The 15,956-nt window shown below is 41.6% G+C and overlaps 1 protein-coding gene across 1 annotated transcript in view; it reads right to left on the bottom strand.

Annotated features, from left to right (window-relative positions):
- The window catches only part of LOC145400115 (tubulin polyglutamylase ttll-4-like), a 69,070-nt gene that overhangs the window by 31,120 nt on the left and 21,994 nt on the right, over positions 1-15,956 (bottom strand). The window contains exons 8-11 of the mRNA XM_080272626.1: positions 13,787-13,944; positions 10,257-10,372; positions 7,093-7,288; positions 1,363-1,458 (exon numbers count right to left, since the gene is read on the bottom strand). Coding sequence (XP_080128752.1) covers positions 1,363-1,458; positions 7,093-7,288; positions 10,257-10,372; positions 13,787-13,944 — 566 coding nt within the window. The remainder of the gene's footprint in view (positions 1-1,362; positions 1,459-7,092; positions 7,289-10,256; positions 10,373-13,786; positions 13,945-15,956) is intronic.

Below are 15,956 nucleotides of genomic sequence, written 5' to 3'. Positions count from 1 at the left end.
TGAAAGAGAATATCAAAATCAGAGCAGCAGTAAACTTTACTGGTCACGAAGGCTCCAAGAAAATAATGTGAGGTCAGAGAAAATGAAATTTGTAGAGATTAGGAATACCAAGAAGTGAAAAAGGGGAAGGCAGCAGGGGCTGATGAGGTATATAAAATGAAGGGATGCTGCATTTAATTATTATTATTATTTTGGGGGATGCTGCATTTTATTATTATTATCATTTTTTTTTTTTTTTTGTGTGTGAAATAAATACGCCAAATAACCAGGAAGGGTGAAGTTGTACCAGTGCAGTGGAAGAAAGTTGTGACTGTACCTTAAAGTGAATGTGACCAAAAATAGGTGAAAAATTTTGATACGATAAGTTTGCCGAGAGTTGCACAGAAGATATAGAGGTTATAAAAAATATAAGCTTATCAATGAACAGAATGGTTTTATGAATGAGAAGGGATGTCTGAATCAAATATCTGAAGTAAGGGAGAGTGTGAAGGCATGTGACAAGGACATAAGGTATTTACAGTAATCTGAAATCTAGATAATAATCATCTGACAATGCAGACAGGGATGATTTATGCTGAATGTTATGAAGAGCCTTTATGCAGGTAGTGAGGCAAGTGTATGAATTGATGGACTTCTTAAGTGAGTGGTTCAGACTATAAATCTGAGGAGGGTCTAGTAGCAAAAAACACCTAGAAAGAGAACAAACATCATCTGCTCAAATGAATGGGTTATTTATGGAAGTAAAAACTAATTATGGAATGGCAGGTGGGGATGAAAAGTAGCTGGTGCTCTGAATGCCCTGACATATAACATAAGACTGAGTACTGTGGCAACAAAAGATCTGCATGGTATGTTATAGTCCACATTAAAATATGGATGCAAAACTTAGACATGATATCCATGTGAAAAGAGCAAGAGTAGCTTTACAGAAATGTGTGTAGGTTTGCAAGGAGTGGAAAGGATACACAAAATGAAATTTGTGAGATACTACAGCAGGAAACAAAGTCTAATTCTAACAGGGTAGAGGAGTATGCTTAGAAGGGTATGGTCATGTAATGAGAACAGAAACAGAAAGGGTGGTGATATATGTGATTGTATCTACAGATGGAAGGGAGTGAGGTAGAAAAAGAAAATAAATGGATAAGTGAGAAAACAAGGTATGGAATATGGCAAGGGTGAGTCATTCCCATCTTACCTCCTGTGGGACCTGAGCCCAAAGAATGACCATTACACATTGTACGAGACTGATCTATACCTCTGGTAGCACTGTACAAGAAAATTACCATAAGGGTTAGAATCCACATACTCTAAAGAGAACTACAAATTATGCACTACACAACAGGGAGACAACCCAAGACTGACCTGCTCCTCCGCGGTGAGAAGTCTTGTGTACAATCGTCGGTCCAGACATAATCCAGACACTTTGTCTCCCAGACTGAAGTCTGCCAAAAGGCTTGTCTGAAAAATATCAGGCAAATTATTAAGGCCTACAAAGAATGCTTCAGAACAAGCTTATGAAGCTGCTTTTGTTTTTCAGCCCCAGTCTGTCTGGTCATATATACTCATTAACCACAGGCAAATAATCACTTCTGCGGCCATCCTGTGCAGTGAGCCGATGTTCCTTTGTGACAGACAAGTGCCTCGCCACAGCAGGGTGTGGGGATTAGTGTGGAGGTCTGGTTCCTGGTTGGACACTACATTTGCATCTCCACCCAGTTAAAAGGGGCACCACAACAGGCTTCACATCATCCAGTTATTTCGTATTATGGTTGCCAGGCAGCATTATAAATAGTTTCCTAGATTACATGAAATCATTTATTGGCTTGTTGCTTAATGTACAGCCACCTGAAGTTGACAGAAGAGTAATAATGTGATAGAAAGGATGGAAGAAAATAGGAAGAGAGGAGGGTACACGCAGAAAAAGAATGACAGATGTGAAGGATGATGCAAGCAACACTATATCAAGCGAGAATTTACTGCACGTTCCCATCAACCACTACTTGTGAAGTAGCCATATTTAATTTTTAAAGAACCAACCCATATTTTAGCTAAAACAGGATATTGATTATTAATTCACACACTGTAAATCTATAAATCAATATACAACACATACCAAATCAGGGACTCTGGGGGGTTTGACTCATTTGTAAATGATTGTGTGTCCCATTTCACTGGGCATTCTACTGACAGTTCGCCTAATTTTGTACCAGTACAGTAATCCCGCATATTTTGCGGTAGTTACGTTCTTGTAACCCCCGCGAAAAGTCAATTCCGCGAATACTCTATTAACAATTGAAAACTTGCACTTGTGTCCACCATGCTGCCCATCACACAGTCCATGTCCATACTGATTGCGAGACAATTCGCCGTCAGACAATTCCCCGTCAAAACATGGACGATTCCCCTTCAGAACAATTCGCACCCTGGACGATTCCCCGCCATTCTATAAATATACTAATCAATACTTTCATCAATATACTTATTATTAATTAATCAATACTTTAATAACTATATTTCAGGGGGATCCAGCAAAGTCTATGTTCAGTAGCGTAGGTTCTGGATATTATTTATTAGTTGCACCTTTAGTCAATAATTAACTTGTTTCTTCCTCGCTGTAGTCGCCTTTGAATTATATTCTAGTGTCACCCATAGCTATCTTCATTAATGAAGGCGAATTGTTTTGTGTTTGTTGTGACTGCGAATTGTCCCAAAACCTCCATACTCATCCCGAAATACCTTCTTACAAGATTGAAAGCACATACAGTACTCCATTATGAAGGAAAAACGTAAACACCGTACTGTAATACACAATTATCTACACATTTATTAACAAAACAGTACAAAATAAAAAGATGCATTAACTGGTGATAGCAAACACTCACACAGTCGTTTCTTAGCTTGTCCAGTAACACAATTTTCTCTGCTAAGGTCATAACTTGATCGTTTTGTCACTTTGGAGTTCTTACTAATTGTATTATTAGCCTTTGGTGAGGCTGGCTTACGTCCTGGGGCCATGTGGAAAGCAAGTGGGAGGCAAGAGGCTCATATCATAGTGTGGTTACAACCACAACAGCCACTTAAGGCAGTCAGGCGTGGACTGAAGAATGCGGGAGAGAGCAGTGTTGCCATATCCAAACAACGAAATTATGCTAGGGCAATGAAAAAATTATGCTAGATTGAGCATATTTGTTCCAAGTAAAAAATGAATTATGCTAACTTGAAGCTAAATGATAAAATTCTATACATATTCGTGCAACATATTAATTATGTATTGTTTACTATGAAAATATTAAAATGAACCTACATACAGTAAGAGGATAAATATCGGTATCTACCCATACTGCTTTTTCCCACGAAACTTACGTTTTTCTGATGGATTTTGATGTGATTCGTTCGATTTTGAGCATCATTTCCGTCGGAAATAACCAGATTTTGAGATATGACCCCCCCCCCATCCCCCTGAAATAATGAGGGATCTTTGGGGAATCGGGAGTTATAGGGAGGGGGGGAAACACAGAAAATGGTCATTTCCGACTGAAATGAAGCTGAAAATCGAATGAATCAAACCAAAATCCATTGGAAAAACCTAGGTTTCATGGGTAAAGTACAAAGCTCAAACTTATCCTAACCTAACCGAACCAAACCGAACCTAACCTAAAACCTAACCTAACCTAATCCAACCTAACCTAACCTAACCTAATCCAACCCAACCAAGCCCAAATTGAAAGTAACCAACTATTCAAACATCTTACCTTATTCGTCTCTCTCTCTCTCTCTCTCTGATTTGTAGCTTTTATAAAATTACAGTATTCTAAAAATATTCCATTCCATTCTAAATTATGCTAGAATGATTCTAAAACTTCTAATATGCTAAAAAATATTCCAGACTCGAAAATTTGATCAAAATTATGCTAAAAGAATAAAATTATGCTAGATATGGTAACACTGGCAGAGGGGCCACGGGAAAGGGACAGAGGGTGGCGTGAGTTTACCGCGCTACAATTGGAAGCTGCGGGAATTTCAATTTTTTTTTTTTTCTGTATATTCAAGGATATTTTTGTTGAACTTATTAATGCTAAGAAAATCCGTGAGAGGGCAAAACCGTAGACAAAAAATCCGCAAAAAATGCAGGATTACTGTACTGTACTTCCTTGTGTCTGGATCTTATTTCACTCCAATTTTATGTAAGAAAGTACCAAAATAATGATGATGATGTACCAAAATCATGAAGGACTAAACTACTGACTCTTTCAAAACTGTATCATCATTCTTATTAGGTCCAGTGCCAAGGCCTGCACTTTTTTTTTTTTTTTTTACTGGTGCTCTATTTGGTTTTTTACGTCTCCTCTGAGATAACTGCAATTTCTTATCCACTTCAACAATGAAGCTATATTGCAATGAGAGATCACTCAGCTAAAAAGAATGCCAATGCTGTTTGTAGTATCCAAGATATGTATACTTTATTTCAAACATGTTACTTTCCTGAAAAAATGTGGATTTGAAGTGCATCTTCTTATATGACACAGGTAACTTGGAACTGCACTGCCATAAGATATAAAAAGTTCAAGTCAGTTTTGAAGAGGTCCTAAAATTCTGAAAGACTTCTGGCCCCAATTCTGAAGGACAAAATGCCTGGAACCTGTACTAGTAAAATTACAAGTAGTCCTTAACTAACGATGGGGTGACGTTCTGATGGATCCATCATAAGTCAAAAGTGGTTGTAAGTTGAAAATGTATAATTATACAATACAGTACTGTCAGATGTCAGATACACAGTACATACAAGAAGTCACACATATGTCCAAACACTTTTTAAGTTAATAATATGCATGAATCAGGCAAATATCCTCCCTCCTGAATAATTTTAGCATACTCCTCCATGAATGCCTCAGCTGCCTTCAGGTCAGAACTAGCAGCCTCACCACAGACTTTGATATCAGGAGAAGAAAAATGGTTTTTAAACCGTACGAAACTTGCCATGACTAGCATTAAATTGGACATCATAATCAGGGTCCACACATTCCTTTAGCATTACAAAAAGAAAACAGGCTGTAGACTTGGGATCGAGATGAAATAAGTGCATCAATGGTAGCAAACTATTATACAACATGATATATGTATTTTTGCAGTAAACAGAAGCTGTAAACAATAACAATTAGCATTGGGAACGCTGCCTGCCTGCCACTTATGATCATGACCGCAGTCGGATGCAACTCAAAAGTACAGTTAAACCTCAATGAGTCAACCCTGCAGAAGAGGGAATTTCCAGTAAGTCGAACTCAGACGGAGATGTCCCGATGCACTGCCGCTTTGTGGGAATTTCCCACAAATTTGTGGGAGATTTGGCTTTTCGAGGGAACTTTTGTGGAAGGACATTTCAGCCATTAAATTTGTGGGAATTTTGTGAGAATTTAATCCCCATGTGGGAACTTTTGTGGGAATTTCATGGGAAAATAAGCCTTCAAACGTTGTCCCGACACTCGGGCCAAAGGCAAAACACAGTCAGTCTGCTTCTGACCACTGTCGAGTGAGGTTGCACCTCTCTTGCACCATCGCCTATTTGGACTGTTTCACTTTTGCATTTTAGTTTATATATATATATATATATATATATATATATATATATATATATATATATACATATACAGTATATATCCATCCATCATTCAATCCTATGTTGCCCCATCAGAAGAGTAAAAGCCCAGGGCTGGGCAAATTGGTCCTGACATTTAAAATGGGAATGACCACCCTCACTCATCCCTGAGTGGCATTATTTGAGCAAGAAACCCCAACCATCCCTTGGATATAAAACTACTCAAGCTCAATCCGACTGGAGCGCCTTAATTACCCACTAAGCCACCATGCGCCAAAATTTGGTTATATGGTTACCACACAGCATAGTAAATTGTTTCCTGGTGTTGCTACAGGAAACCATTTGGCTTGTCACTCAGTGTAGAGTCACCCATAGGCAGAAGGATGAGGAAAGATGAAGGAAAGAACAAAAGAGGGAGTGCAAAGTCACCCGTAGGCAGAAGGATGAGGAAAGAATGAAGGAAAGAAAGACAGAAGAGGAAGGAAGGAACAGAGGTGAGGGCAGACACCCAAAGCAGCACTACTGAGTGAGTGGATGGTGATTGTCCCCATTTACCACCATATATATATATATAAAGAAAATATCAAAAAGATATTTGGGGGAGGCAGTGGATCAATCGCTAGAGAGGTAGCCTGCAGTCCTACTGGACCCAGGTTCAAATCCCAGCTGGGGCAGGGAACAGTTTAAGTTTTTGAATTTCTTAACATCAGACTTTACTGATCTATCAGAAGACCCACTGACATGTCATAAAAATCTATCTATCTATTGCCAGACGCCATAATCCCGTAAGAGGTGGCCATTTGACTTTGAGTTATTAGTTTTACAGGGAGGGGCACTGACCCTCCACCAACCCACGTGTTGACACATAGGGAGCACGTATGGTTTATTTATATGGTTACCACCCAGCATTGTAATTGGTTTCTTGGCTTACAGGAAACCATTTGGCTTGTCACTCAATGTAAAGCCACCCGTAAAGGAAAGAAAAGCAATAAGAAGTGACAGTGAAGTTGGGAGAAAGAGGAAGACAGGAGGGCAGGCACAGAAAAAAGATGATAAAGGCTAAGGAAGAAGTAGACAGCACTACATCAAGTGAGTGGATGATGGTCGCCACCACCTACCACTATCATACCCCGCTAATACTAATACACCAGTCCTGTGTGAGACAGCCCTAGCATGTACTCGATATGGACGGTGGGTATTAGTGCCAAAGTGGTGACATGGAGAGGTGCATGGTATGTATAAGGACTACTGGGCCTTGAGAGCAGGCTGTGCAGCCTATGCCCGGTGTTGGGGGGGGAAAAAAAAAAAAAAAACTAGGTCTGTGAGGTGGAGTCATTCCAGGGGTCTGAATGGCTTTAATTCTCTTTCATGCTTTCTTTTTCTTTGCCTTTTGGACCCTACCTAGCAAATCCATTGGTGGGAAGAAAAGGTCCTGATGAGAATGACAATAATGATGACTTACATTAATTCTAGTCACTCAAATTAAATAAGAACCCCACCTGCTGCTGTTGACTGAGTTTGTCGGGGACGTGGAATGCTACCATGTTGAGAAGATCAGCAATGAGAGGTCCTTTGACAGAGTGGTCCAAGGGAGAGGCAGAGTGTAGTGAGGGAGAGATGTTTACTTCCAACAGCCATGGTCGCAGTCGTTCATCCAGGATCACATCAAACCCAAACAACTCATGACAAGAGTACCTATGGGGGGAGGATACACAAACACATCAGGTTACTAAGTCATGGTGACAAGTGGATTAAATGGGATGGAGGAAAACTGCACAGAGCCCACCTTTAGAGACAACATACCATTGCAGACATGGACCTTAAACTCTTTTCTATGTTTCCTGCTCATCCATTACATATAAATTACTTGAAAAAATTAAAGCTTTAGTATACAGTAGCTTGGGGGGGGGGGAGATCAAGAGACTAAATTACCGTATATCATCAGCAGCAGCATCCAGAACTCCTTTTCTACTCTAAGGCAAGGTGAGACGTAGCAATGTCCAGATAGCCCAAATTTGCCCAATTCAATGGGCCACGATTCCATTCGCTCACCATTCAAGCCCCTGGAATCCTGCCTCTATCTGATACACCAAAAACATTCACAACATTCTGTAGTTTCACATAAAAGTATCCGATAAAGTCAATCCGGATGCTGCCACATCAAAATGGGGTGCCAAATCCCTGATCATGTGCTTCTTCTCACAATATTCATCCAGCCAGCTTGATCTCGTCAGTCCCCTAGCCTCACCAACTTCCAAACCTCTCTTCCTCACACACTCATCCACCATATCCCTCCATCTTCTCCTTGACCTACCTCGTCTCCTGCAAATTCGCTCAGATATACCTTTATCACCACTCTATTGTTATCTATTCTCTCCACATGACCATACCATCTCAGTACACTCTCTTCGATTCTGGTGTCCACCAACTTTCGCACTCTAAACCTTTCACGAATCACATTATTTCGTATCCTATCCACCCTCAGTACTCCACATACATTCCTCAGCAGTCCCATCTCCACTGCTCTTACTCTTGACTCTTTATTTTCATGCCACACCATAGTCTCACATCCATATGTTAAAGCTGGCACTAACACTCCTTCATGTAAGCCTCGTGCAGCTGCAACACTCAAGCCTCTGTTTCTTATCAAGGCCTTCATTGCACCAGCTACTTTTCTTCTTTGTTGTGTCACTCTACTTTCCACTTCTTTTGCACATTTTCCTCTTTTCTATCCCTGTACCCAGGTATCTGAACTCTCTCACCAATTCCAGTCTCTCTGCATTCACTGTAACCCCGCATTGGGTCACCTTCTCTCTCAATAACCATCACTTTACTCTTTTATTTACTCTCAAGGCACGACGCTCACAGACACCAGCGAAACTCTGCATTAGCCTACCAAGTTCTTGTCCGGTACTTGCAGGCAGTACTGCATCAGCAGCATACAACACATTTGAGATATTCCATCCATCACCATTCATTACCAACATCATCCCTCTCTCCATTACTCGTGTTTTTACTTCTCTAATCACCCCATCCATATATATATATTGAACAACCAGGGGGAGATCACACAACCTTGTCGCATGCCCACACCGATCATGAACCATTAACTCAGATCCCCAATAACCCTTTCACATGCTTCACTACCATCATAAAAACTCTTGACGGCACCTACCAGCTTACCATCTACACCGTACATGAGCAAAACCTTACACAATTCTTCTCTGTCCACTAGCATTAAATTGGACATCATAATCAGTGTCCACCTATTCCTTTAGCATCATATGCTTTTTCCAGATCCATGGATGCCATAAACAACTTATGGTCCTTGTCACAAGCCTTCTCTGTTATCTGTCTCACTGCAAATATTTGATCCACACATCCTCTGCCACTCCTAAAACCACCCTGTTCATCACTCACTAGGACTGATGATCTCTCTCTTCTCAACAATAATTCTTCCATATACCTTACCTACCACACTCAATAAACTCATGCCACGATAATTCTTGCACTCACATCGCTCATCTCTATTTTTGTACAGGGGTACAATCACAGCCTTTTTCCAGTCTGCTGGCACAGTCTCATTCATCCATGCCTTCTTACATATCTCCAACAAGCACTTCATTCCACTCTCCCCACTACACTTAAGCATCTTGCATACACCTCATCAACCCCAGCTGCTTTCCCATTTTTCAGCCGCTTCACAGCACTCTTCACCTGTGCAAGTGTCACGTCTCCTAGTACTGCATTCCTTCTCTGCACACCCCCAAAACCAATCATGTTTACAGCCGCTCTGCTCTCTCTATTCCCATTCATCAGACTTTCAAAATATTCTTTCCATCTGGTCCTTACTTCTGTTATGGGAGGATATATTTCAACCCCAACTCATATGATGATGTATCATCACGCCATGGTGTAGCGGTAACAGTGCCTGACTTCTATCTATAGGTTTCGGGTTCGATTCCCAGATGGAGCGTTAAAAACTTTCCATATGTGTATACTGTATATATATCCATCCATCATCCAATCCAATGCTGTCCCATGAGAAGCATAAAAGCCCGGGGCTTGGTAAGTCGGTTCTGACATTTAAGATGAGAGTGACCAGCCACTCATATATATATATATATTCATCATCCAATCCTACGTTGCCCCATGAGAAGCATAGGAGCCCAGGGCTGGGCAAGCTGGTCCTGACATTTAAGATGAGAGTGAGCAGCCTCACTCATCCCTTAGTGGTATTACGTAAGCAAAAACCCTAACCACCCCCTGGATATAAACCTTCACTGGCTCAATCCAATTGGAGCGTGGTAATTACCCACTAAACCACCAGGGGCCAAAATCTGGTTATACGGTTACCATCTACCATAGTAAATGATTTTCCTGTACTCCACTTGGCATGTCACTCAGTGCAGAGTCACCCACAGGCAGATGGAAGAGGAAAGAATGAAGGAAAGAAAGCCAGAAGAGGGAGTGTAAAGTCAACCATATGCAGGATGTTGAGGAAAGTGTGAAGGAAAGAAAGACAGAAGAGGATGAAAGGGAAAAAGGATGGAGAAGAGGAAAGGACAGACACCCAAGAGCAGCACTTCATCAAGTGAGTCAATACATATGATTAATTGAAATCCAGATCCATTATGAAATTCTGCGAATGAAAATGACTGACCTTGACCTTACATTCCTGCGGGTGCGAACAACAATATCATGTTCTCCACTAATCACTGTCTTGATCACCAAGTCTGCAACACGACTCCACAATGCTGACGTATCTACTCCTCGTGCCTGCACATAAGTATGGATGATTTAAGACAAAAAGAAAAATCTCAATGGATGATGCTAACAATTACGTAATATAGCCAATTTATAAGAAAATCTACAAGTACAGTTGACTCTCACTATAACGAACCCCGATATAATGGATTTTGGATTTATCGAGAGCCTAAGAGCATACCAAACTTTAGTCACCTATACTGAACAATGGTTGATAAATGAGGCACATCATGCAGTCCTTTGGAACCCAATGAACTGTTTCTCAGTTAATCGAAAACAGTCAAATGTAACTCTGTAACTCCTGTTCACAGAGCATCCTAAACTATCACTTAAATATTTACATCATCATTCATCATCCAATCCTACATTGCCCCATGAGAAGTGTAGGAGTCCGGGGCTAAGAGAGTTGGTCCTGACATTTAAGATGAGAGTGACCAGCCTCATTCATCCCTCAGTGGCATTACGTGAGCAATAAACCCCAACCACCCTTTGGATATAAACCATCACCGGCTCAATCCGACTGGAGCGCCGTAATTACCCACTAAACCACCAGGTGCCAAAATTTGGTTATATGGTTACCACCCAGCATAGTAAATGGTTTCCTGGTGTACAGGAAACCATTTGGCTTGTCGCTCAGTGTAGAGTCACCCACAGGCAGAAGGAAGAGGAAAGAATGAAGGAAAGACAGACAGAAGAGGGAGTGTAAAGTCACCCGTAGGCAGAAGGTCAAGGAAAGAATGAAGGAAAGAAAGACAGAAGAAGATGGATGGAAAGAAGGATGGATGAGAGGAAACGGCAGACACCCGAGAGCTGCACTACATCAAGTGAGTGGATGGTACGAAAATTTAAATATGCAATAGGCCTCATCCTTTCACCAGTACCGCAACAACCATGAAAATTTAAATATGCAATAATCCTTTCACCAGTACCACAATAATTATCTCTAGCCACAAGAATACTGTATTATAATGACAAAATCACTGTGCAAGTACATCAACAAAAAGTGTCTATTCCGAGAAATGAAATGAAAACCACCATATATCCAAAACAGCTTGTGACCATAAAGGCATTGGAAACTTATGGTCATATGCTTAAACAATCTTTGTGGCACTGCAGATTTGTGCAACGGTCGCATTCCAGAACTAGATTCCATAATATCTCCGTATTCTTAGTCACAACTGAGGAATGGGGTGGGGTTAGTAAGCATGACAGTACAAGAAGAGTGGTTTTATAGTACAGTACATCATTATCATCATCATCATCACCTGGACCTCCTTTCCCACCCTGGGGCAAGGTGAGGAATAGCAATGTCCAGACAGCCTAAGTCAGCCCAATTCAATGGGCCACGCTTCCATTCACTCAACACTCAAGTCCATGGAATCCAGGCTCCATCAGTTAGGCCAAAAAAATTTCACCACGTTCTGTAACTTCACATATACCTACTGTATCTGACCGAGTCACTCTGAACACTGACATGTTTAAATGAGGGACCAAATCCCTGGTTATGCCCTTCTCGAAACAAAATTCATCCAGCCAGCTCGGTTTCTTGTCAGTCCCTTAGCCTCACCAACTTCCATATCTCCCTTTCCCACACTCATCCAGAATATCCCTCCACCTTCTTCTTGGCCTACCTCACCTCCTCCCTCCTTCAAACTTGCTCAGATATACCTTGTTCACCACACTGTTGTTATCCATTCTCTCCACATAACCAAACCATCTCAGTACACTCTTTGCAATTCTGTTATCAACAGACTTCCTCACTCTGTATCTTTCATAAATCACATTACAGTATTCCGTATCCTATCCAATCTCTGTATTCCATATACAATCCTCAGCGGTCCCTTCTCTACTGCTCTTGCTCCTGACTTTTCATTTTCATGCCATACCATAGTCTCACATCCATATCTTAACGCTGGCACTAACACTCCTTCATGTAAGCCTCGTGCAGCTGCAACACTCAAGCCTCTGTTTTTTGTAAAGGCCTTCATAACACCAGCTACTTTCCTTCCTTGTGTCACTCTACTTTCCACTTCTTTTGCACATTTTCCTCTTTTCTATCACTGTACCCAGGTATTTGAACTCTCTCACCAATTCCAGTCTCTCTTCATTTGCTGTAACATCAAATTGGGAGGCACATTCTCTCTCAACAACCATCACTTTACTCTTTTCTACATTTACTCTCAAGGTGCAATGCTCACAGACATCTTCAAAATTCTGCACTACTCTACCAAGCTCTTGTCTGGTATGTGCGAGCAGCATTGCATCATCAGCATACAACAAATGTGGTATATTCCATCCATTACCAACGCCATCTCTCTCTCCATTACAGTACTTGTGTTTTTACTGCTCTCATCACCCCATCCACATATATATTGAACAACCATGGGGACATCACATAACCTCGTTGCATGCCCACTCTGATCATGAACCAATCACTTAGATGTCCATTTACCCTTACACATACCTCACTACCATCATAAAAACTCTTGACGGCTACTAGCAGATTTACCATCTACACCAAACATGCGCAAAACCTTCCACAATCCTTCTCTGTCTACTTTGTCATATGCTTTTTCCAGATCCATAAATGCCATAAACATGTTATAGTCCTTCCCACATGCCTTCTCCAGTATCTGTCTTACTGCAAATATTTGATCCACATATCCTGCTGCTGCTTCTAAAGCCACCTTGTTCGTCACTCACTAGGACTTCTGATATCTCTCTTTCTTTCTCAGTAATAATTCTTCCATATATCTTCCCTGCCACACTCAGTAGCCTTATGCCACAATAAATCTTGGACTCACTTCGCTCACCTTTTTTGTATAGAGGTATAATCATTGCCTTTTTCCACTCTACTAGCGGAGCTTCACTCATCCATGTCTTCTTACACATCTCCAACAAGCACTTCATTCTGCTCTCTCCACTACACTTAATCATCTCTGCATACATCTCATCAACCCCAGCTGCTTTCCTGTTTTTCAGCTGCTTCACAGCATTCTTCACAAGTGCAAGTGTCACGTTTCCTGGCACTGTATTCCTTCTCTGTACACCCACGAAACCAATCATGTTAACAGTTGCTTTGTTCTCTCTATTTCCATTCATCAGACTTTCAAAATATTCTTTCCATCTGGCCCTTACTTCATTATACTACAGTATTTGCATCTGCAAGCTATTTTGAAGAACCTTCATAAGGTTCACAATTTTCCCTGTCCTTGTGGCATTTAAGGACCCCACTTATATAGATTCCACATAATGTTTATGCATATCAATTAGTGTCGAGTGAAGCTCATGGCATTCACATATTCGTTTATGCATATGGCTATCACTACAGCAAAAGGATACACCAACTGGTAAAAAGCATGACTTAGTATTTGCAGTGCTTAGAAATAAAGCATTGATTACTAATAAGCAGAAGCTAAAATTCACCTTTAGGTAGCCCCACAGAGACTTAAGGGTCCATTTGTGGCCCTGACACTGGCCAGCATCTGCATTGTGAGTGTATGAAGAGGAGGACTTGTTGACACTATAGTTGGTGAGGTGCATGTACCGGTCACTAAGGCTGGTAGAAGCATTGTTGTACTGCACTGTGGGGGCAATGCATGAAAAATGAGACATAAGATTTCGTTAATAACTGCTCGTATAAAAAAGAGGGCATACAGTATATAAATCAGACAACATAGCCTAAAGACATTGCATATTTCTTTATGTTACCCAAGTGTTTTCACAACTTACAAAAATAAGGGAACCGAATGTAGTTTTTAAAACCTCACTATACTGGAATAACTGGGAGAAGACCCAGCCTGATAAATACGAGCTTTATCTACATTAGATTTTATGGCTACACTGGACTACAGTCCACTATCAGGGATAAAAGTACAATGCAACGAACACTACTGTATAAAGAAAAATATGCAAGCTACAATTATGATGCTGGACATAACAATGCAGTAAATGAGTAGGCAAGAAATCAGTAAGTGTCTGCATCTAGGCCTGTTAATGCAAAGGGCATTTCTCCTTACCTGAATAAAACTGTCTGATAATACAGTACTCCAAAGTACTGTAGTTATTTCCTAAGGTGAATATTATATGTCTGGCATTAGGTAATGGAAAGTTACTAGAGCATGACACCTCCCCAAAACAGTTATGCAGGAAATTTCAGGATACTGTATCTGGGTCACAGTGTAAGGGAAAGAGGTTAACCCTCTCAGGAAACCTGGCCTGCACACCCTTACTCCCCCTCCCAGTTTCAGCCCAGTCAGATATTTCCCCTGCACTGAAGGTTTGGTTTACACTTTTCATTACAAAACGTGCCCTAATGTACTGTAGATACCAATTATCCTTTTGCTGCATTGGATAGCCAAAAGGTGTAGCTTTCTTTGGTTCTCGGACTGCAAATTTGTAAACTTTTAAATGTGAGTAGAAATAAGCATGTGAATACTATACTGCATTCATTCACAAAGAAATTGGAATTTTCTGAAAAAGTTAAATATCATCATTATCATCACTCCCACCCTAGGGCAGGGTGAGGAGTAGCAATGTCCAGACAGCCTAAGTTAACCCAATTCAATAGGCCATGCTTCCATTTACTCATCATTCAAGCCCATGAAATCCTGGTTCCATCAGACAGTCCAAAAAAATTTCATTACATTCTGTAGCTTCACATATACCCATCTAATAGAGTCAATCCAAATGCTGTCATGTTAAAAAGAGATGCCACATCCCTGGTTATGCGCTTAACACAAAATTCATCCAGCCAGCTCGGTCTCTTGTCAGTACCTTAGCCTCACCAACTTCCATACCTCTCTTCCACACACATACATCTTGGTCCACCTCACCTCCTCCCTCCTTCAAATTCGTTCACATATACCTCAATCACCACTCTATTGTTATCCATTCTCTCCACATGACTGAACCATCTCAGTACACTCTCTTCAATTCTGGTGTCCACTGACTTCCTCACTCCACTTCATTCACGAATCACATTAGTCCGTATCCTACCCACTCTCTGTACTACACATACATTCCTCAGCAGTACCATCTCCACTCCTCTTACTCCTGACTTTTCATTTTCATGCCATATCATAGTCTCCCATCCGTATGTTAACCCCTAAACAACAGGCATCGTAACGCTCGGGACAGGCATAATCGGCAAGTGCGATATGGTGGGGGATTTGTTGGGGGGGGGAGGTGTGGAGGGGTGTGGGGTTGTGGAGGGGTGTGGGGTTGTGGGGTGGTGCAGGGAAAGGGACTGGGTGCTTGGGAGAGGTGGGGGTGTGGGTGAGGGGGTAGGGTATGGATGGTAAGTGGGGGGGCAGGAGGTGGTGGGGGGGCAGGAGGTGGTTGGGGGAAAAGGGTGGGAGTGGCAGTGGGGTTTGGAGAGGTGGGGTTATTTGGGGGTGGGGGTTTGGGGATTGTTGGGGTGGGGGGTGGAGGAGGGTAGGGGGTTGGGGGTGGTGGAGATAGGGGGAGGGAGTAGGGGGTGAAGGGTGGTGGGGGGAGTGGGGGATGGTAGGGAAGCAGTTGAGGGGATTGGGGATTGTGGGGGACATGGGGGAGGGGGGTGAGGATGGGGAGGGTAGGGGTTAGGGGAGGGTAG

Source organism: Coenobita brevimanus, chromosome 51, assembly GCF_032717465.1.
Source record: "Coenobita brevimanus isolate Jiangsu-jjx chromosome 51, ASM3271746v2, whole genome shotgun sequence".
Classification (NCBI taxonomy): Eukaryota; Metazoa; Arthropoda; class Malacostraca; order Decapoda; family Coenobitidae; genus Coenobita; species Coenobita brevimanus.
Note: the sequence above shows the minus strand (reverse complement) of the source record. Positions and strands in the feature narration are given on the sequence as shown.